We start from the raw sequence: 23,770 nt of genomic DNA, 5'->3' as shown, positions 1-23,770 counted from the left end.
CTCTTTTAATATTAGTTAATTGAAATAACAATCTTCGGTTAATCAAGATGGCGACTGCTCTGGATTTTGCTGTCCCTCTCGACTCATAAACCTGTTGCCACTCGCCATTTGTAACTAATTTATCTGTTTTTTCCCTTCCTTTATGAGTTTCTGATAAAAATAAGATATCAGCTTTACTGTCCCTAGCTAGCTTCATGATTCTATAACATTTTTTCTGTGATGAAAGACCATTTACATTCAACGATAATAACACTGTCTCACCCATTTACATAATTTTAAATACATTTCCCCCTCCTGCAAAACAGAGCCTGCTGGAAAAATGCTTATTAATTACCATGAATCCCCACCCTAGTGCCTCTTCCCTAGCACACAACCCCAAAGGGAGGCAACGAAAAAACCTTTCGTTATCCAAGAGGCACTCCTGGATTTGCGTTCCACTAGAAAGCTCCCCCGACTTTCCCCATTTAATACCACATAAAAAGATTCCCCCCTCCTTCCCTCTTTTCCCCTTATTGGTTAGCAAGAAAAAAAGAAAAATACACAAAGAGGTTAATTAGTTGAAAACCATAATACCATATTAGCAAATCAGCTCAGTTCAGTTCATTATTTCTTCTTCTGGCGCGTAACTCTTGGCTCTTCTCTTTTCTCTTTCTCCTGAAGAAATTCCAGTTCCTTTTGCAGAGCTGCAATTTTTTCCTCCTTACTTTGTTCTGCTGCACGAATCGGTTGAAGCATAAACAAATCATCCTCCCTTCTTCCATGTCTCGCATCCCCGTCTCCTACTTCTGGCTGGCTCTTCGATGTCGATGCCTGGGAAATTTCCTTCAAATCAATCCCCAGCTGTTGAAGCAGTTTCTTCCCCCAGATAGACGCACCGAAAGAAAGCTCCCTCATGTGAAGTAGGAAAAGTGAAAGTTAACCCCCGACAACCCTCTCTAGCTTGGTGAATAGCGGATTGAGAGGAAGCGGATTGAACGGAGTTTTTGAAAACTTTATAAAAAAGAGTTAAAAGAAGAACTAACCCACAGTTCTAAACGTGAGTAGGGGGAAAAGTGAGAACAAAGGAAAAGATGGCGTCTACTACGGAGCTGGAAGGAAAGATGGATTCACTGCTAACGACATTTGCCAATATGGGACAGTTACTCCAAGATATGAAAAAGGAGATAGTGGCTGTTGGAGCTGGGGTGGCTGACTTGAAAGAACAGTCGAAAACACAAGATCAAAGAATTGGGAAACTGGAGGAGGGAAAGAGTCGCCAGGAACTTCGCATAATTAACTTAGAGGACAGACAAAGAATAGCTAATCTCCACCTGAGGGGATTCCCAAAAGATTTTGCGGAGAGTAAACATCTTATTCAAGCAATTCACCGATGGTTCAGTGAAAATAATGTTAAATGTGACCCAGGTGAATTTGAAAGAGCGCACTGGGCTTTTGGATCTCGGAATCAAGGAGATCAAAAAGATATTATTGTAAGGTTTAACTCGGAAAGGAGGGCAGTGGAAATATTCAAAGAGCTAAAGCAGATTTCAAACTTACGTTACAAAGCCATTCCAATACGCATCTTAAAAGATTTGTCTGCAGAAACCCTCAAGATGAGAAATCAGATGAGAGAAGTCACCTCCCAACTTTACGAAAATGGAATCCGGTTCTCATGGCGTTATCCTGCTACAGTAATTGTTTTCAAAGACTCCAAAGTTTTCCAGGCGAGATCTCTGAAGGACAGAAATACTCTTTGGAGGCAAAAATACACATTTGTGTCTAACTTCTAGATTTGAAAAAAAATGGTCAAATGTTACTCTCTGGTTTTCTCTTCCAATTTCCACACGAAGAGCTGCCCCCCCTTTTATAAAAGCACATAATCTCTGAAAGAGACTAGCAAGAGAGATGATGTAGGGAAGAACTGTTAAACCATTTCCTTGGCTGTCCTTTCACCACAGAAATTCTTGTCCTGTCATTTCAAACTAAAGGATAAAATTACTCATGAAAGTTTCCTAAGCAAACTGATTAGACATAGGATAACAGATTTTATTTTTGTAATGGTAACTGACTAAGAAACAAAAAGCAGAGTGGGAAAAAATCTGCTTGGTTCATGCAATATTGGGATGCAAACACATCAATTTTATGTGGATTGGCATTTTTAATTTGTTCAGAAATGATACAAAGGGAGAATTGTGCAATGAAGTCCCAAATTGTATTGAGTGGTTAAAATTTAAAAAAACCCATTGATATTTCTCTAATCTGGAGGAATTACAGCAGCAAAAGTTGAATTATAGCAGCAAAAGTTATATTATTGCAGCAAAAGTTGCATATAAGCTGCTAAGTAAAATACTAACTGCACATAAATCCACCTGCAAACATACTGTATATTACACTATTTGAATTATCTGATAATCATGGGAGGGCAGTATAAACTACTGTAAAGATATTAATTGAATTATTATTATTATTATTATTATTATTATTATTATTATTATTATTATTATTATTTAGATTTGTATGCCGCCCCTCTCTGGAGACTCATAACAATAAAACAGTACAAATCCAATAGTTAAGGCATGTTAAAACCCTTTATATAAAACAATGGTTCAGTGCTTTTAGCAATAAAGAAAATATCATCAATGTCATCTCATCTTGATATAAGCACTGACCTTACACAGAATATTTTATCCCTTAAATTTAAAACATTTGAAGGTTTTTACTTTGAAAAGGCAAGAGCTGAAGCATTCTGTACTAATTATGGTTTACAGGTAGACTTGGGTAGGTTTGGGACATCCAGTGAAACTCAACTGTGAAAGATTATGCACAGAAAACGATAAATATTTTTTGTACTGTATATTGCTAACTTACGGTATTCCCTATATATTATGACTATATTTTGGGTGTCATTGTGTGAAACAGACTGATATGAGAATGCTAGTAAGATCCAGTTTTAAGAGAGAGAGAGACTGTGAGGAACTTTTTTATATAGAATCAGATTTTAGGACCTTTGAAGAAGACAATAGCATCTTGCTCTATTTAATTGCCAGTGCCTATTTATTGTTGCCACTTAATTAATATTTTTTAATTAACTTATAGGGGGGTTAAAGTTTTTAAGGATGGGTGATTGCTGAATGAACTGAATGGAGAGTATGAGTGAGTTGAGTGGACTTAAAATCTGGTTTTAATTAATTATAAGTTTTTATGTTTACTGTTTTTAGGGGAGGTAGAATGGAAGGGGTGTGTGGGAATTATGGGGGGTTAATTTTTAGAAAGGATAATGGTTGATGGAGAGTATGATTGGGATGAATGAACTGAATGGAAGGGCCAGCATGCCTGGCATTCTGGAGGTGGGAGGAATGGGGGAGCCTATCTCTGGGATGGCAGAGGGCCGGAATATTTCAGTCTTGATGGGAAAAGACAGATATGGCAGGAGACAAGAGCTCACTGCTTGAAACCGATCCCTTGTCCGACCCCATCAGCTCAGCCCAGAGTACTGGTGACAAGCGAAATCCTGACCATGGACTCAGGCTGTTGCTACTCAATGCCAGGTCAGTTGTAAATAAAGCTCCCCTCATCCAGGATTTACTGACCTGGCATGTGTGGCTGAGACCGGCCTGGGCCCAAAGGGAGATGTTCCTCTCTCTGAAATGTGCCCAGTCAGGTTTCAGGTGTGGAACTAGACATGACCCCAGGGAAGGGGGGGGGAGTGGCTATTATAGCCAACAAGACCTTTAGCCTACGCAGGCTCGCTGCTCCTGAGATAGCGGGTTGTGAATCACTCTTTATGAAATTGGACCTACGGGTACAGGTGGGCTTGTTGTTCACGTACCTGCTTCCCAGCTGTGTTTCAACAGCCCTGCCTGCACTACTCAAGGAGGTAGTCGGGTTGGCAGTGGAGTTCCCCAGACGTATTGTCTTGGGGAGACTTAAACCTATCGTCACTCGGTGAGTCCTCTGGGCTGGTGCAGGAGTTCACGGCCACCATGGACCTGACCCAAGTAATTCAGGGTCCAATTCATGAGGGGAGGGGACACTCCTGACATGGTATTCCTCTCAGAGCAGTTGAATAATGATCTGAAATTGAGGAGCTTAGATATCTTGCCTTTGTCAGATCATTTTCTGCTATGGCTTGATTTTAAGGCTCCAACCCTTCCCCGCAGGGAGGTAGAACTGATTATGTGGTTCCTGCCCAGGTGCCTGATCAACCCAGAGGGCTTTCAGGGAGAGCTTGAGGTTTTACTGGATTCTCTGTCCACAGTTCAGCAGAATCCCTTGCTACTGCCTGGAATACAGCTGCGGCAAGGGCTTCACACCAGATTGTGCCTTTGTGACCTCTCTGTGGCAGTAGACCCTGGAAAACTCCTTGGTTCACTAAGGAACTCCAGGGGATGAAATGCTAAAAGATATGTCTAGAGAAGTGTTGGAGGAAAAGTAAATCTGAATCTGTTCGAACATTTGTAAGTGCTCATATTAAGCCTTACAAAGTGGCTCTCAGAGCAACAAGATGCACGTATCATGTCACATTGATCGCACCTGTGGAATCCTGCCCAGCAGTCCTGTTTAGGGTGACTCGCTTCTTCCTTAATCAGGAGGGAATTGACGAACCCTTACTGGGTAGTGCTGAGGATTTTAACAGGTTTTTGCAGATAAAATCGCTCATATACGGATGGACATTGACTCCAATTTAAATGCAGTGTTGGCTGACAACGAGTCAGTCAAGGTGACAGGGGCCCATCTTAGTTCTGTTGTGTAAGAAGAGTTTGACCTGGTAATACCTGATGAAGTGGACAAGGCCATGGGAGTTGTGAGCTCCGCCATCTGTTTGTTGGACCTGTGTCCTCCTGGCTGGTCTCGGACATCAGGGAGGTTACATGGAACTTGGCTCAGGAGATTGTCAATGCTCCCTTGAGGAAAGGGCTCTTTATGCCTCCCTACAAGGAGGCACTTGTGCGCCCCCTCCTCAAGAAGCCGTCCCTGGATCCAGCTGTATTTAATAATTATCATCCAGTCTCCAACCTTCCCTTTATAGGGAAGGTTGTTGAGAAGGTGGTGTTATCACTCAAGCTCCAATGGTCCTTGGACGAAGTCAATTATCTGATTCGTACTGCCCCTACCCTTCTCGTCTTCTGCAAGACTCATCTATGTTGCCAGGGTTGGGGAGATTAGATTCTAGCCCCCTGGCCAATGAATGTCACGTATGGTTGTTGTCTGAGTGGGTATGATTGTTTTTTTTTAAATAAAATTGGGGATTATAGATTACTATATTTAGTTTTAAATTAATTGGATTTAGGCTACTATATTATATTGCTTTCTTTTTCTATATATTGTAAGCCATCCCGAGTCCTTGGAGAGGGGCGCCAAATAAATAAATAAATAAATAAATAAATAACATTTATTAATAACATTTATTAATAACAATCCAAAATAAAATGGAGACATTTTACATTAAAAATTCTGCAGAAAAGCTCTATTTTTAACATGTTCTAGAAGCACCATTAATGTGGGAGCAGATCTAACTATAGGAAGAGAGCATTCTGCAGGGCCAGGGCCCCAACAGAACTTATTCTAATCTCTTGGCTTCCTTCACTTTAGGAAAGTGGGTAATAACTAATACCCATTTCTAGGAAAAGCCTACTGGATGGATTGACTCCAGTGGGCCACTGTATTCCATACTAATTATGTCTTGCAAATAAACATCAAAGACAACTGAGTTTATCTATGGCTTATCTGACCACATCTTCATAAAATAGTACAGTGGTACCTCATGATACGAACCCCTCGTGATACGAACTTTTCGAGATACGAACCCGGGGTTTAAGATTTCTTTGCCTCGTGTTAAAAACACTTTCCGTCTTACGAACCTGAGCCCGGGTTCGTGGGCTCTCTTACTGCCCATGCGCTTTTACTGACAGAGGGATTCCCCTGCCTTGTGACTGCCCCAATGGGATTTTCCATTCCTTTCCCCACCCGCCAGGATTCCCCGCTGAAGCACCCGGTCCAGATGCCCCCCTTCCTCATCCATCTGCACATGGGAGGTGAAGCGCTGGAGGGGGGGTGTCAGGCTGGCCCTCCTGCCTCCCCCCCAGCCAAAACCCCAAAGCTTCGCTGCCGCAGCCGCCACTGCAAGAAACTTAAGCCTCCCGATCCTCCCCGCCCCTCGCCCGTGGCCGGCAGAACTGCCTCCCGAGTGCTCTTGCCTGGCGGGAGGTGAAGCGCTGGAGTGGGGGGTGTCAGGCCGACCCTCCTGCCTCCCCCCCAGAGCCAAAAGCCCAAAGGTCCCCACCACAGCAGCCGCTGCAGGAGACTTAAGCCTCCCGATCCTCCCCGCCCCTCGCTGGCAGAACTTCCTCCCGAGCGTTCTTGCCCAGCCGGAGATGAAGAGCTGGGGTGGGGGGGTTGTCCTGACACCCACCACCCCAGCGCTTTGCCTCCCGCTGGGCAAGAGCGCTCTTCTGCGCTCTTCGGGCAAGGGGCGAGGAAGCCTCTTGCAGCAGCTGCTGAGGCAGAGACATTTGGGTTTTTGGCTGAGGGGGGAAGGCAGGAGGTCCGGCCTAACACCCCCACCCCAGTGCTTCACCTTCCCCCCCCAGCCAAAAACCCAAAGGTCCCCACCGCAGCAGCCGCTGCAGACTTAGCCTCCCAATCCTCCCCGCCCCTCACCCATGGCCTCCTGAGTGCTTTTGCCCGATGGGAAGCGAAGTGCAGGGGGGGAGGCAGGAGGGCTGGCCTGGCACCCCCCACCCTAGCACTTCACCTCCCGCCAGGCAAGAGGGCTCGGGAGGCAGCTTTTTCCCCTTAGGTGAACTGCCTCGGCCCGAGGCAAACGGTGACTGCAGCTGCGAAAGTGACTCAGGCCGAAGCGAAGGTGGAAAGCTGGGTAAAAGAAACAGCCAAAGTTCCGGAGCTGGGGGGGGGGGAATGGGAGCCCAACTCTCGATGCTGCCTATTTTGCTCTCTCTTACCTGGTTTACGTGTGCGTTGGGCAGGCAGAACTCCCCTCCTTCTCGACACTGCCGAAGTGAACTAATCCCTCCCATCCTTCGTCACTGACTTCCACTGGCGGAGAGAGGGAGGAAGGGAGAGCGCAGGGACACAGGCCCTGGTGCGTGACTCTCATTCGCCAGTCCTGAGTGAACGGGAGGGGAAAGAGACAGAAACCGCCCTCTCCTATCCTTCCTCCCTCTGTCACCTCGGCTCCCTCACAAAATTAAAAAGGGTGGGGAGGAAAGAGAGGCAATGGATCGATAAACGTCGAGAGAAGAGGAGGGAGGGAGAGAGAAAGAAAGATAGAAAGAGAGACAGAAGGAAATAAAAGGAAAGGAAGGAAAGAAAAGGAAGGAAGGAAAAGGAAAGAAAGAAAGAAGTTAGGAAGGAAGGAAGGCAGAAAGATGGTAGGAAGGAAGGCAGGCAGACAGAGAAAGAAAGTGGGCAGAGAAGGAGGAAAGAATTAAGGAAGGAAGGAGACAGAAAGAAAATGCCAGACCATAAATTGCCTGCGATTTCGACGAGGGAAAGGAGAAGGCGAAAGTGGAGAGAGAATCAGGTCACCCGGGCTATTGACTTTGCATTGCAGAGCTTTGCATGGAGATAGAGAAGGGGAGGGGGGGAAACACACAGCCACTTTGTCAGTTGCAAAGACTGATTTGATGTCCTTGATTGTCCTTCGAGGGAACTCCCTTCCCAGCCCCCACCCTCTCCGTCTTCCCGGAGCAGTCCGGAGTAGCAGTTAAATGGGTGCGTAAGTAAGTGGATGGTTGAGCAAAGCACAATTACGGAAGCTAACCCCCTCCCTTTCACTTTCTCCTTTTCCCTCAGTGAAAACGCTAGCAATTTACAGTCTGGCATTTTCAAAGCAACAAAAGAAGAAACGAAGGGGGGAATCAGCAGCTCGTTGGGTAGCGTGTACGTGCGCCTGGCCAACGTGAGTGATTAAAACAAAAACACCAATTTGCAAAGGTTCTTTACAGTTGTGGTTGATTATGAGACCTCCCCCCTTTTTTCTCTGAAGCTGGAGAGCCATTTGGAGTTGCTTTTGAATTAACACCACAATTCAGGGCGACAATTTGATTAGATTTTTTTTTTTGGGTGCCTTGGCAATATCAGATTCCTCTTCTACAAGCTTCCAACTCCGGAATCCCCCCTTTAGAAAAAAATAAACACTAATTTCCTTATTTTGAATCTAAAATGAGCAGGATTTTTTTTTTGACAGTTCCCCTTCTAATGAAAACAGCCAAGCTCAAAGCACTGGAGTCTCTGCTCATTCAACCCAGGCTAGTGAGGCTTCGGATTCCCAGGGCAGGCTGCCTTGCCTGCCGGTTGCCTATCCCAATGCGGCCGGTTGACAAGCCGCAAGGCAGCTTCCCTCACGTGTCAATGCACCCATGAGGCTCCCTCCAGGCAGCCTGTGCTGTCTCTCCCCCACTTCACCCTCCCCAACAAGGATCCGAATGCCGGCAGCAATGAGGCAAAAGGGGTGAATTTTGGGCTTGCACGCATTAATCGCTTTTCCATTGATTCCTATGGGAAACATTGTTTCATCTTACGAACTTTTCACCTTACAAACCTTCTCCTGGAACCAATTATGTTCGTAAGATGAGGTATCACTGTATATGTATATCCAGAAGGTCCTAAGTTTAGCTTCCCATTCAAGAAACAACTCTGGGGCATAGTAAGTACTGCAAGGTTCAAAGTAACTTCATCTTATTAGCATTCAAGTTCAGTTTACTTTACCCCACTCAATTCCTTATATTATAGCCTCTAGACAAGAATTAAGACTTCCACAGCCCAGGGATCAGTGATGATATATACAAGTAAAACTCGAAAAATTAAAATATTGTACAAAAGTTCATTTATGAGCTGTATCCCATAATCATCACAATTATGACAAATCATGGCTTGAACTATCTTGTTTTGCATGCAATGAATCTCTGTCATATATTAGTTTCACCTTTTAAGCTGAAATAAATGAACTTTTGTACAATATTCTAATTTTTCTGAGTTTCACCTGTAATTGGCTAGAATGAAGCATGCTAATAATCTCTCCCACCTGTTTCAGGGAGACAATTAACATGAAGTAATCTTGAGAATCCAGTGTTAATATAGAGAGAAACTAAGTAGATATTTTATCAGTGGAAGTTTAGCAAATAGAATGCGAAGATCATTAATCAATGAATCAGCAAATAACTTAGTTGCTGGTCTCAACCAAGCAATGAGAATAAAACCAAAGTTCAACCAAATTAGCCATGACAGATAGAAACAAACCTATTATTGTTCTGAGTGTCAAGATATATATTTTATTTATTTATCTTTTATTTATTTTGTTTTGTCAAGTACGTTTTGGTGGTATACAGAGATATAATAATATTAACATACATGACACTAGTAAAAGAGAAACATTAGGACAGGGGACGGAAGGCACTCTGGTTATGCACTCTGGTTATGCAATTAAAGGGGCTCTAAAACAATGTTTATTCATTGCAGGCAAGATGAATAGATTCATTAGAGAAACTACAAAAATTAGAAAGGTTGAGACAAAAGAATTTCAGATCCAAAAGAGCATCATTATCTAGTGAATAAGGTTTCCCACGGGTGAATGATAAGCAACTAGACTCCTAACTTGAAATCTTAAAAATGAATACAACAGTACAGAATTTAATACAGATAATACAATCAGTACATATTTCATCTGAGTCATTATGATCATGAATACTAAAAAATAATCTTCAGATACTGTACCCAGCTGCAGCTTCATTTAGTGTGGCCTCCACCAATCCGATGCCTTATTTATTTACTGAAAAACATTGTAAGATTGAAGTTTGCTCTAGTTTAAATATTTCTCAAACTATCTAAACAGATTGTTTGGAGAAAACTCCATCCCATAGGAATTTCAGAAATGGTTCTACAAGATCTGAGGGATTGTAAATAAATCACAGTCAGATGAAAGTATTTAGCATTAAATAGGAAAGGTTACTTGCATGCTTTGAGGAAAAAATGAAAGAATGAAGCTGCAAAAATATAACATTATATTACTGTCATTCACATTCAGTCTGATTAATATATGTAGTGCTGGAAATCTTTTCACTGGAATATTCCCCTTAAATGTATACACTTTGTTTAAAAAAGCTCATGAATTATTTTGTTAAATAAAAATAAATAATTTACTCGATTGTTAAAAAAAAATAGTTGAGTGTGAGGTCACTCCATAACCCTGTGCTCAACTACTTAGCACTGTTTTGAAATGCTTTGTCCTAGCAACATCAAAACTACACAAAAAGGAATCTGCAGTCCACGAGATTCCAGGTAATCCTCAACTTATGACCATAATTGGGACTTGTATTTTGGTAGTTAAGGGGTTACGGTTGTAACTCAAGAAATCCATATGATGAGACCCTATTTTTCAACTACTGTATTTTTATTATGGTAGCTAAGTGAATGATGTAGTTGTAAGTGTGAATCACATGGTTATTAAGCAAATCCATTATCCCAAGTGGATGTTTAAACCAATAAATAACATCACAAATCAGCCATATGTCTACAGGACAATACAACTGATGATAAATGCGAATGGGCTGCCAAATGCCCAAAATGATGGAATGTGTGCAGATGTTGCAATATTTTGCTATGGTCAGAAGTATTTTACAGGCTGTAAAACATTTTTTTTTTAAACATAGAAAATATTTATTGGAACACTCATAAAATCATATTTTCTGCAGCTGAGTTTAGAGCGGTTTATATTTAGTTTGAATCTATTATGTGCTTGTGTATTGCTATGGTTGAAGGTGAGGTAGTCATTTCAAATAGTCATTAACAGGAAGGACATTTTGGCATCTGATTTTGTGAACTACAGTTAGATCAGATTAGAGGCAATGTAGTTGTAAATTGTCTAATTGTGGTATTTCAAGTCTGGTGAACTTTGAAGCCTTGTTGAATGATGGGTCATTAAGTCAAAGACTATCTTAAAGTGCAGAGGTTGCAAATTCAATACATGCTACCTCTACAACTGTCTAGTTGAAATGACAGACGGGGAACAAATTTTTATCTTACATGGCAGAAAGTACTGAAACAGAGACTACAAGTGACACAACAAAAGAATGATTTGGAAAAGGAGACTGCTGGGTGCTGAAACTGGCTGTTTTAAAAATTAAAAGGAAAATTCAAATATTAAACAAAGAGAACAGCCAAGAAAAGTTTTCTTATCAGATCTACTAAATGGACTTGTTAAAAGTCATAAAGAAATATATGGAATGGGGTAAAAAAAAGAATTGAAGAGAAGGAGCATTGTTCTTATCTGATACGCTTTTTTTTTTGGTGTGCTGAGAGAGAATACAAGAATACAGGTTAACTGTTGTCCTGTAGGTTAACTCTGCCTTTCTGAGACTGAGTCCATCAATCTTCTGTGGTCATGCCTGTCTTGCCTGTGTGCCCAGTTTTGATGAAGGTATAGGATTGATGACCATATTTTGTACTGATTTGGCCACTCCTGGACTTTGGACCAGATGGTCGCCAGGATGGGGTTGGAAGGGAAGGAAGGCGGGATCCAGAATCATCCAGAACCTTATAGAGATGCTGCCAGTTCAGATATTCATCTGGCAGAAATGATGGTCAAAAGGAAGGCTACCTTGCAGGTGAGGAAACACAAACTGGCTGACCATAGCGGCTTGAAGGGTGCAGGGGAGAGAGCTTGTAGGATACTTGGCAGGTCCCAGGTGGTATACCTGTGTACCACTGGAGGCTTTAAATTACCGTATATACTCGAGTATAAGCCGACCCGAGTATAAGCCGAGGCACCAATTTTTGCCACAAAAACTGGGAAAACGTATTGACCCGAGTATAAGCCGAGGTTAGAAAATGCAGTGGCTACTGGTAACATATAAAAATGGAAAACAATAAAATTACATTAATTGAGACATGTTTTAGAATATTTATTTTAAAGAAAACCAGTAAACTAGCTCTGTAAATTTAAAAGAGGGTAAACAAATTAACAATATTAACAATAAATTAAAAAGTAAAAAAAGTAGCTCGATCAGCAACAAAGCTAAAACCTAAGAGTTAAAATCCTTCAAAACTGGATTCCTTCTCATCATTAATTGGATTTACATTATTGTTCTGTTTTTATATATGCTGTGAGCCACCCTGAGTCCTTGGAGAGGGATGGCATACAAATCCAATTAAATAAATAAACAAACAAACAAATAAATAAGTTTATCCAAAGAAGAGCTTCAGCATTAGCTGCTGTGAGGTTATCAGCATAGAAAACCAAATAGATAGATAGATAGATAGATAGATAGATAGATAGATAGATAGATAGATAGATAGATAGATAGATATAGATATAAAGATAGATAGACAGACAGATAGAAAAATAGATAGATAGATAGAAATAGATATAGATAGATAGATAGATAGATAGATAGAAAGAAAAATAGATAGATAGAAAAATAGATAGATAGAAAGATAGAAAAATAGATAGATAGATAGATAGATAGATAGATAGAAATAGATACAGATAGATAGATAGATAGACAGACAGACAGACAGACAGATAGATATAGATAGAAAGATAGATAGACAGACAGACAGATAGAAAAATAGATAGATAGATAGATAGATAGATAGAAAAATAGATAGATAGAAAGATAGACAGATAGAAAAAGAATTCCTGTCTAGCTCTGCCTCATAACACATTATTAGATCCTATCCAAGCAAGGACAGCAACTACCACAAAATACCATTTTTTAAACAGTTTAAATCCTTTCAAAGGAGGGGGAGGAGAATCTGACAGCAGGGGGCCTTTTTAATCCAACTAAGGATTAAGGAACAAGAGCAAGGAATAGTTACTGTAAACCTGTTGACAAATACACACAGGGAGTAAAAAAAAAAGCCTCTGGGTTTCAGCAAGAGGTAGCTGGCTTTTTTCACGGTGGGGGGGAGAGGGGGCACACACACACACACACACACACACACACACACACACACGACCTCACCTGCTTCCTATTGCTTTTTTCCCCTCTCGGTTGGAGCAAATGGCTGCCTCCTTTGCTTGAGCCAGGGAGAGGAACTACGGCGTGCGAGAGGGGACAAAAGCTGGTGCCTCCTCGCTCTGGCTCAAGCAATGGCGCCCTCATGTGGTGACTTTGTCAATGACCCGAGTATAAGCCGAGGTTGTGTTTTTCAGCCCATTTTTGGGCTGAAAAACTCGGCTTATACTCGAGTATATACGGTAGTTGCGCCTCTGTGCACAATAGGATGTTAAGTGTGAGACTCCAGATCCCCACATGATAAAACTGAGGACAGAGCTGCCACCTGCCTGCATATCATATTGGGTGAGAGGCCCTTGTCCAGCCCTTCCTGAAGGAGTTCCAGAATCTGGGCCACCGATATGGAGATGGGATCAATGTGACTCTTGGACCACCAGCCCAGAAGTCTTCCCATGTTGAGTCATAAATTCAGTTAGTAAAAGACCTCCTAGAGGCTTGGATTGTCTGTATTACTTTGCTGGAGAAATCGTCCAGCCTCAGAACTTTTCGCTCAAATACCAAGCGGTCTGTTGGAGCCATTGTGGTTCTGGGTGGATTAGAGCTCCCTGGCTGAGGGAGATTCTGTCTAGAGGAATCCTCCAAGGTCTGGACACCAACAGACTAACCAGATTGGCAAACCACGGCCTACTGGACCAGTGGGAGCCAGGAGCAGGATTTCTGCTCTCTCTGCCAACACCTTCCTGATTACCCCAAGAATGAGGGGAAGAGGGGGAAAGGCCTATAGTAGGACTTGGAGCCAAGGACTGCGGAGTGCATTGACCCCTTCTTCCCCCAATGTTGCAAACCTGATATAAAACCACTGCAAGGTTCTGGTGTGCAGATGTACCCAGGGAACAATGGAAATGCAGGACACCATCTTAACCAGGAGTTGCGAGGAGGGCCAGGGGCACTTTCCAGTCCATCTAGATCCAATTCGTCAAGACCCTTATGCTTGTCTGGCACTCCTGAGATTGGGAGATCTCACATGGCATCTATAACCACCCCTAGGTGTAGTAATCTGTTGGTAGGGGACAGGTGGCCCTTCTCAAAATTGATGGAGAATCCATGATTCTGGAGGACCCAGATAGTGACTTGTAAATCCTGTATCCTTCTATCATATGGAATGAAGAGATATCTATGTATAACCTTACAGGGGGAAAAGAGTTATTAAATTTATATAAATATGCTTGTTGTAATGCAGGTTGGAAGTCACTTCTTTATATATTTATTACATTCTTTATTTTAATTTTCTTTTCCTCCCTAGTTTTTATTCTTGTTCTCCATTTTCTAAATTTAGTTTATGTTAATTTCCATTATCGTAATTAAATTCTTAATAAAAATATATTCAAAGATAGTTTAATTTATTTTTCTTCTTTTTTTCAGCAAATAGAGTTTTACAATAAACTGTGGAAATTTATTTTAACTTTAGCAACTAGAAATGAAAAGTTTGCTTAGTTCTTCTGAGAAGGTCAAGTAAAGATTATATTACCTAATACAGAGTATACTTGATAAAAACACATTTACATCTGATGAACCTACCAGATCTCAGATGCAAAACTGTAAATGAATAGTAAGTAGCAAAAAATAGATTCAAAATCCATTCACTGTATTTTTCAGAGTATAAGACGCACCGGCGTATAAAATGCACTTTAGTTTTGGGGGGAAATAGGGAAAAAATTTCCTACCAGATAGTCATCTGGTTAGCGTCCTTAGTCTGGTCAACTTCTGTACATTATTTTATCACCTGATTAGGGCTTGCAAGCTGGTAAGAGCTGGGAACATCGTTAGCATTTTGTTAGGGCTGGAAAGAAACATTTGAAGCAAGTAGAGCCTGCAAAGACTTAGGGCTTGGAAAACATTCTTCTCAGAGAGTAACAATGAAAAACACTGCAAGGAAAGAGCTGGGAAGATCGTTAGCACCTAGTTAGGGCTGAAAAAAGAGTTTCAAAAAGCTACACCCAGAGTATAAGACACATCCAAATTTTCAGCCACTTTTAGGGAGGAAAAAGGTGCATCTTATACTCTGAAAAATATGGTCTTTTAATGCCATAGGTTCGCCATCACAGCATTAAGGGATGACATATAATTCACAGTTTTTAAGCGCTGCTAAATTTCTAATTAAATTGTTTCTACTCTAGTACTTCAAATATCTAAATATAAAGTCCACAGACAAAGAATAAGTAAAGAGGAATAATGTAAAGTGTCCAAAATCATCCACGAAAACACTCAAACACAGATTATAAAAATGATCACTTTCACTGTATAAGAAAAGTAGAAAATTACATAAAGTAAAAAAAAAAGCTTCAATAATCCACAATGCCAAAATAAACACATAAAGCACATTCCCATTTTTATTCAAAACAGAACAGGAACAAACTGGGCACAAAATCAAATACAGCATTAAAAAGCTTCTGACTGATAAATATTGTAGTTCTGCTCACTTTGGATACAGCTTTCTAACTGTAACTGAGTTTAATAGTGATCAATGAATTAAAATTAATCCATTGGCTAACAAAATCAACTGCAAGATAGTAAAGTCCTATTTGTAGAACTTCAAGATTTCCAACGGTATGCCAGAAAAGGTTGCGATAGTGTGGGAATGACAAATTCCTACAACAGATAGATTCAACACCTCCATAAATTTTGATCACTGCATTAGAACTTTGAATACAAGAACAACAAAATCTGTTCAAGAGTCCTCTTAATATACAAATCTGTAGCATGTCAAATACTGTGTTTTTCCAAAATAAGCCCTCCCCTGAAAATACCATTTACTCTGGTTAAGATTAGGGAGACAGAGCTGGAAATCAGGTAAGATGGCAAGAGCCTGGTCTTGTTCCATGTGCCCCAAAATAATAAGACCTCTCTGAAAATAAGGCCAAGCGCTTATTTCGGTTTCAAAAAAATATTATTTTTGGGGAAACGTGGTAATGAGGTCAATATATATGAATATGGCTTTAAGGTTTTGATATCTCTTGCAATGTATATTATTTGCCATGACATTCTTCTACAAATGATGCAATCTGCATAATTATGTTACTATTCAAATATATACTAATAATGATTAAAAAATGAAATAATTTTAATTTTTTCATAATGGCAACACAATAATCAGGCAGCTGGTATAACTCTACTAAATGTTTAATTATGGATAATAATAATAATAATTCATTAGATTTGTATGCCGCCCCTCTCCAAAGACTCGGACCAGATGTGTAAAGCAAACTTCTATCTTTTGATTAAAAAAGAAAAAAGTAAAATAAAATATTGGCTTATGATTAATTTCAATTCTTGTCATTTCGTTGCTAGAATCTAAGCATTTAGATGTATTTTTACCTTTAGGAATGGTTATTTGGCATCCTAAATCACAGTCCTGCTGTAACTGATAGAAGGCCACTTCCTGTAGTCGGATACGCTCCAGTTCTGAAAGGCTCTGAATAGGAACAGATTTCAGCCGAACACTGCGCCCTGACATGCTGTTCCAAGTGAAATCACCCTGTAAGAATTCAAGCAGGAAATATGTCACCTCACACATACATCAACAAGTGAGCAAAATATTATTTTATTATGTGGGAGATTGGCTGGGAAAGGAATGGAGAATCAACAGTGGGCAGATTCTCTTTTAAATGGCAGCTCAATCCAGATGGGGAAAACTCTTGGATAAAGCATTCAAAGAGTCCTCACCTTAATTACCGTATATACTCGAGTATAAGCCGACCCGAGTATAAGCCGAGGCACCAATTTTTGCCACAAAAACTGGGAAAACGTATTGACCCGAGTATAAGCCGAGGTTAGAAAATGCAGTGGCTACTGGTAACTTATAAAAATGGAAAACAATAAAATTACATTAATTGAGACATGTTTTAGAATATTTATTTTAAAGAAAACCAGTAAACTAGCTCTGTAAATTTAAAAGAGGGTAAACAAATTAACAATATTAACAATAAATTAAAAAGTAAAAAAAGTAGCTCGATCAGGAACAAAGCTAAAACCTAAGAGTTAAAATCCTTCAAAACTGGATTCCTTCTCATCATTAATTGGATTTACATTATTGTTCTGTTTTTATATATGCTGTGAGCCACCCTGAGTCCTTGGAGAGGGATTGCATACAAATCCAATTAAATAAATAAACAAACAAACAAACAAATTAATAAGTGTATCCAAAGAAGAGCTTCAGCATTAGCTGCTGTGAGGTTATCAGCATAGAAAACCAAATAGATAGATAGATAGATAGATAGATAGATAGATAGATAGATAGATAGATAGATAGATAGATAGATAGATAGAAAGAAATAGATACAGATAGATAGATAGATAGATAGATAGAAAGAAAAATAGATAGATAGAAAGATAGAAAAATAGATAGATAGAAATAGATATAGATAGATAGATAGATAGATAGTTATAGATAGAAAGATAGATAGACAGACAGACAGACAGATAGAAAAATAGATAGATAGATAGATAGAAAGAAAAATAGATAGATAGAAAGATAGAAAAATAGATAGATAGAAATAGATACAAATAGATAGATAGATGATAGATAGATAGATAGATAGACAGATAGATATAGATAGAAAGATAGATAGACAGACAGACAGATAGAAAAATAGATAGATAGATAGATAGATAGATAGAAATAGATACAGATAGATAGATAGATAGATAGATAGATAGAAAAATAGATAGATAGAAAAATAGATAGATAGAAAGATAGACAGATAGAAAAGGAATTCCTGTCTAGCTCTGCCTCATAACACATTATTAGATCCTATCCAAGCAAGGACAGCAACTATCACAAAATACCATTTTTTAAACAGTTTAAATCCTTTCAAAGGAGGGGGAGGAGAATCTGACAGAAGGGGGCCTTTTTAATCCGACTAAGGGCAGTGCAGAGAGAGACTCACCATTGCTTTTTCCCCCTCTCGGTTGGAGCAAATGGCTGCCTCATTTGCTTGAGCCAGGGAGAGGAACTACGGCGTGGGAGAGGGGACAAAAGCTGGTGCCTCCTCGCTCTAGCTCAAGCAATGGCGCCCTCGTGTGGTGACTTTGTCAATGACCCGAGTATAAGCCGAGGTTGTGTTTTTCAGCCCATTTTTTGGGTTGAAAAACTCGGCTTATACTCGAGTATATACGGTAACTCACCATCAATAAAGCTGGAAATTTCTAATACAGGCTCCAACATGCTACATTTATCTCTGATTAGTGTTGAAAATAATTTATTGAAATCTGTAGTTTCTGCTTCCTTGGTCTTCCTATCTACTTGAGTCCTGATACTTATACAACACTAAAAAAAAAATATAACTCAAGCTTTGTTAAGTTATACTGTACTTCATATTTTCCTGCAACAACATTCCATTTTATTTGGTTGGTTTTATATGTGTAAAACAAATGTATTCAAGTGAATGTTGAATACATAGCTGGACTGGACTGGAGATCTGCGCATGTGTTGTACTAGCTAAACGCTCCGAAAGAAAGCTCCTATATGTGGAGAAGGAAAAGTAAAAGTTAACCCTCAACAACCCTCTCTAGCTTGGTGAAAGCGGATTGAGAGGAGAGCGAATGGTACAAGCTGTGGAAAAACTTGATTAGAAGGAGTTAAAAGTTGAAGCAAGTAATTGTTTTTAACGTGTTTGCGTGGAGAAGCGAGAACAAAGGGAAGATGGCGTCTACTTTGGAGTTGGAGGGAAAGATGGATTCGCTGCTTAAAGCTTTTGCTGACATGGGGAGACTGCTCCAAGATATGAAAAAGGAATTATCTGCAGTCGGAGTTGGAATGACAGAATTGAAAGAACAATCCAAAGCACAAGATCAAAGAATTGGGAAACTGGAGGTGGGAAAATCTCGCCAGGAACTTCGTATCATTAACTTGGAGGACAGACAGCGCAGGTCTAATATTTGCTTGAGAGGTTTCCCCAAAGATTTTGCGGAGAGTAAACAACTTATTCAAGAAATCCTTCAATGGTTCACTGAGAATAAAGTTAAATGTGAGTTGCAAGAATTTGAAAGAGCACATTGGGCTTTTGGATCCCGCAATCGGGGGGACTCAAAGGACATTATTGTAAGGTTTGTTTCAGAAAGGAGAGCTGCTGAAATATTTAAAGAGTTGAAACAGATTTTAAACTTACGTTACAAAGCTTTTCCAATACACGTTTTAAAAGATTTGTCTGCTGAAACCCTTAAGATGAGAAACCAGATGAGAGAGGTGTCCTCCCAACTTTATGAAAATGGAATCAGGTTTTCGTGGCGTTATCCTGCTACAATAATTGTGTTTAAAGATTCCAAGGTTTTCCAGGCGAGATCGTTAGAAGAGGGAAGAAAGCTGCTTTTCCAATTGGGGTTAAATCCGGAGGGAGCAACCCAGAGCCAGTCATCGGTGGATCGGCCAGATGCAGCAGAAGAAGAGTCGTTTCTCCAACCGTTCCGTGATGCAGGGCAAAGTAAGGGGGAGAAGATTGCAGCACTTCAAAGAGAACTGGCCTCACTCCAGGCAGAGAAGAAAGACGAGCCAAGGGTTACTCGACAGAAGAAAAAATAATAAACTGAACTGAGTTGACTTGCTAATATGGTATCAAGTTTTTCAACTAATTAATCTTTTTTCTGTACTTCTTTTTTGGTTGTTCTTGCTAGTTAACAAGGGGAGAGGAGGGAAGGAGGGGGGAATCTTTTATTATGTTGTAAAATGGGGAAGAAGGGGGGGCTTTCTGAGGGAACGCAGATCCAGGAGTGCCTCTTAGTAACGGAAGTTTTTTTCGTTGCCTCCCCCTGGGGGGGAGGTCAGGATAGGGGCACCAGGGTGGGGATTCATTGTAACAAAAAAACATTTTTCCGGTAGGCTCTGTTTTGTTGGAAGGGGAAATGCATTTAAATTACGTAAATGGGTGATATAGGGTTATTATCGCTGAATGTAAATGGTCTCTCATCACAGAAAAAGCGTTATAGAATCATGAAGCTGGCTAAGGACAGTAAGGCAGATGTTTTATTTTTATCAGAAACTCATAAGGGAAGGGAAAAAACAAACAGATTAGTTACAAATACTGAGTGGCAGAAAGTTTATGAGTCGAGAGGAACGAATAAGGCAAAAGGAGTCGCCATCTTGTTTCACCGAAGAGTGCATTTTCAGTTAAGTAATATTAAAAGGGACAATGATGGCAGAATGTTATTTATTAAGGGGAAAATAAGAAACAAGTTAGTAACCTTAGCGGTTATTTATGCCCCTAACGTAAATGCAAAACAATTTATAATAAATGTAAAATGGAAACTAGATGATTTTGCGGAAGGTATAGTGATTTTAGCAGGCAATTTTAATTTGGAATTAACAGCAGGGAAGGGGGAAAAGAAAAAGTTACATCTAAATAAAATTAATATGATGGATCTTCATGAAAACGTAGTTAATAGAGATACTTTCCATTCTGCAAGACATAATAAATTTAGCTGTATAGACTATATGTTAATTAATAAAACAGATAAGGTAAAGTTTAAGAAAGCGGAAGTAAAAACTATTTGGCTATCAGACCATGCTCCTCTGTTGGCTGTGATAGAGATAGAGGTTTGTAGCAAACAAAGAATTTGGAGGTATAACCCCATTGTCTCAGCAAGTGAGGAGAGTAGAATTAAATTACAAAGGGAACTTAATGGATTCTTTTGTATTAATGCAACAGGTGAGATTAAACAAACAATTGTTTGGGATACACATAAAGCAGTAATGAGGGGTAACTGCATTAGTACTGAAGCTTTTATTAGGAAATCCTGGGATGTTAAGAGGAATAATTTATTAAAAGAAATAGATTTAATCCAAGAAACTTTAAAAATTACAAGAAATAGAGAATGGAATTTATTATTATCATTTAAGAAAACAAAATTACAATTACTTGATGAACTAAGATGGAATAAAATGAAGATGATTATGAAACATAGAATTAGAGGTTGGAGTAACAAATCAATGAAGCAAATGGTACACTATTTGAAAAAAAGAAAAGAGAAATCTTACATCTCTGCTTTAAAAGATAAGGATGGTGTAATAAAACGTAGTAATGTAGAAATGGAAAAAATAATGAGAGATTTTTATGGGGAATTATATAAAAAAGAGTATGTTGTTTCGCAAACCTCAGAGGTTAAAAAGAAATTAAAGGAAGAAGATAGTCAAATGTTAAATGCAAAAATCACAAGTGAGGAGATATCTAGAGTTATTAAGGGATTGAAACCTACCAAAGCTCCAGGTCCAGATGGTTTTACTGCTGAGTATTATAAAGTGTATATGAATGAATTATTACCGCATATGGAGAAATTGTTTAATAATGTAATGGAGACTTTTGAAACTCCACAGACGTGGAAAATGTCAGAAATTATAACGGTCCCAAAACCAGATCGTGATTTAATGGACCCGAGTTCTTATCGCCCCATCAGCCTATTAAATCAGGATTATAAGATATTTATGAAAATATTGGCAAATAGGGTGGAGAATATATTACCAAAAATAATTGGAGAAGATCAATACGGATTTGTGAAAGGAAGGAAAATTTATGAACCAATAAGAAACGTGGTCAATGTTTTACACCATGCTACCAGTACCAAAAGAAAATTAAGCATTTTAAAATTAGATGTCTATAAGGCTTTTGACAAAGTTAACCATGACTACCTATTTCAATTATGTAAAGACTTAAATATGGGAAACATATTTTGTAGAGTTATAGAAACAATATATAAGGATAATGTGGCTCAAATCAGAGTAAATGGCAATAGAACAGAAATGGTTAAAATTCAAAATGGAACTAAGCAGGGTTGCCCACTATCCCCAATGTTATTTGCATTATCAATTGAGACCCTAGCAAACAAAATTAGAAATGATAAGGAATGGAGAGGCTATCAAATAGGGGAACTTGAATTGAAATTAAACTTATTTGCAGATGATGCTATAGTGATGTCTGAAACCCCAATTGAAATGATGAAAAGAATAATGATACTACTTCAGGAATTTAAAGATCAATCTGGACTTAAGGTTAATATAGACAAATCAGAGATAATATGTTTAAATACTGGCCCTAAAGAGCAAATTGAGATTCAAAAAACTTCAGGACTGAAACTAGGTTGTAAAAAAATGAAATATTTGGGAATTTGGCTATTCAAGAATCCAATAAAAATAGTAACGGCCAATGATCGAAACATTTAAATATATTAAAGGGTTAAATAAGGTCCAGGAGGGAAGTGTTTTTAATAGGAAAGTGAACACAAGAACAAGGGGACACAATCTGAGGTTAGTTGGGGGAAAGATCAAAAGCAACATGAGAAAATATTATTTTACTGAAAGAGTAGTAGATCCTTGGAACAAACTTCCAGCAGATGTGGTAGATAAATCCACAGTAACTGAATTTAAACATGCCTGGGATAAACATGTGTCTGTCCTGAGATAAAATACAGAAAATAGTATAAGGGCAGACTAGATGGACCATGAGGTCTTTTTCTGCCGTCAGACTTCTATGTTTCTATGTTTCTATTATAACCTAATATGGAAAAAAATCCAGAAGCAGATTAAAAATTGGAAGGGTAAAAAGTTAGGAAGAATGGCTAAGATTAGGGCCCTTAAGATGATGATAATACCAAAAATGATGTATTTGTTTCAGGTTCTACCTGGTAGTTTTCCTGAGGCAAAATTAAGAGAATGGGATAATAGACTAAATTTTTGGATTGAAGGAGATAAAAAACCCAGAATAAGGAAGCACTGGCAGTTTGCACAAGAGAAAGAGGGAGGTTGGGGCAGCCCATGTCTAGTATTATATAGAAATGCATTTCAAATGGAAAGGTTAATGGAGCTACAGTTATGGGGGGAAAAGAAATGGGTAGAATTAGAAAAAGAAATTAATAATATAAATAACAAAGAACTATTATTTAAAAATTGGAGTAGAATTGAAACCAGTACCTTAAGTGATCCTTTTAAAGCATGCTTAGAAATATGGCTTAAATGGCAGAGGACAAGTGGAATAAAGGTATCCAGGCTATCAACGTTACAGGTATTGAATATAGGGGATGATGTTAACCTAAGTAGAATTATTAAAATATTAAATAGTAAAGGGATAATGAGAATGGAACAATTATATGAGAAAGATGGAAGAGTTAGTAGAACTAGATTGGAATGGTGGATTGGTAAACAGAAATGGTTGCAGATTAATGCAATATGTACATACTTAAATAAAAGTGAGAATAAAGAAGCCTTTTTACGGGAAGAAAATAATTTAGAAAAAATAATAAGTGAAAAGATAAATGAAAGTAAAGCACAAGCCGGTAATATATATAGAATGCTACTGCAGATGGAAGAAGAAGTAACAAAAAGTTTAACAAGATGTTGGCAGGATGATTTACAAATAGATGAAAGAGAAATGAAAGAAACAATAGAAAATATATACAAGATTAAAAATACGAGAGTTAGAGAGATGAGAAGAAAAATCTTACATAAATGGTATTATACACCTGTACAAATTGCACACTTCCAGGGGAAAGAGAAGGGCAAATGTTGGCACGTGTGCCAGAAAAAAGGAATTTTTATGCATATGATCTGGGAGTGTGCAGAAATTCAGAAATTCTGGAATGTAGTCCAGAATGAAATTAATAAAATGTTAAACATTAACTGGATTATTACAAAAGAAATAGCAATTTTAATTAAATATAGGGAACTAGGAGAATTTAAGGAAATTAAAACCACAGCATTGGAAAGTGCTCAAGCAGTGATGGTATTAGGATGGAAAGATTCTACAAAATGGACAGTACAAAATTGGTACTGG

At 39.0% G+C, this 23,770-nt stretch overlaps 1 protein-coding gene across 5 annotated transcripts in view; it reads right to left on the bottom strand.

Annotated features, from left to right (window-relative positions):
* Positions 1–23,770, bottom strand: part of ARHGAP6 (Rho GTPase activating protein 6) — a 372,896-nt gene that overhangs the window by 76,778 nt on the left and 272,348 nt on the right. For all 5 annotated transcript variants that reach the window (XM_070750824.1, XM_070750826.1, XM_070750825.1 and 2 more), the window contains exon 2: positions 16,332–16,491. In XM_070750824.1, coding sequence (XP_070606925.1) covers positions 16,332–16,491 — 160 coding nt within the window. The remainder of the gene's footprint in view (positions 1–16,331; positions 16,492–23,770) is intronic.

The sequence above is a fragment of the Erythrolamprus reginae genome, chromosome 4, assembly GCF_031021105.1.
Source record: "Erythrolamprus reginae isolate rEryReg1 chromosome 4, rEryReg1.hap1, whole genome shotgun sequence".
Taxonomy (NCBI): domain Eukaryota; kingdom Metazoa; phylum Chordata; class Lepidosauria; order Squamata; family Dipsadidae; genus Erythrolamprus; species Erythrolamprus reginae.
The sequence above is the reverse complement of the archived record's forward strand: the minus strand, read 5'-3'. Positions and strand labels throughout refer to the sequence as shown.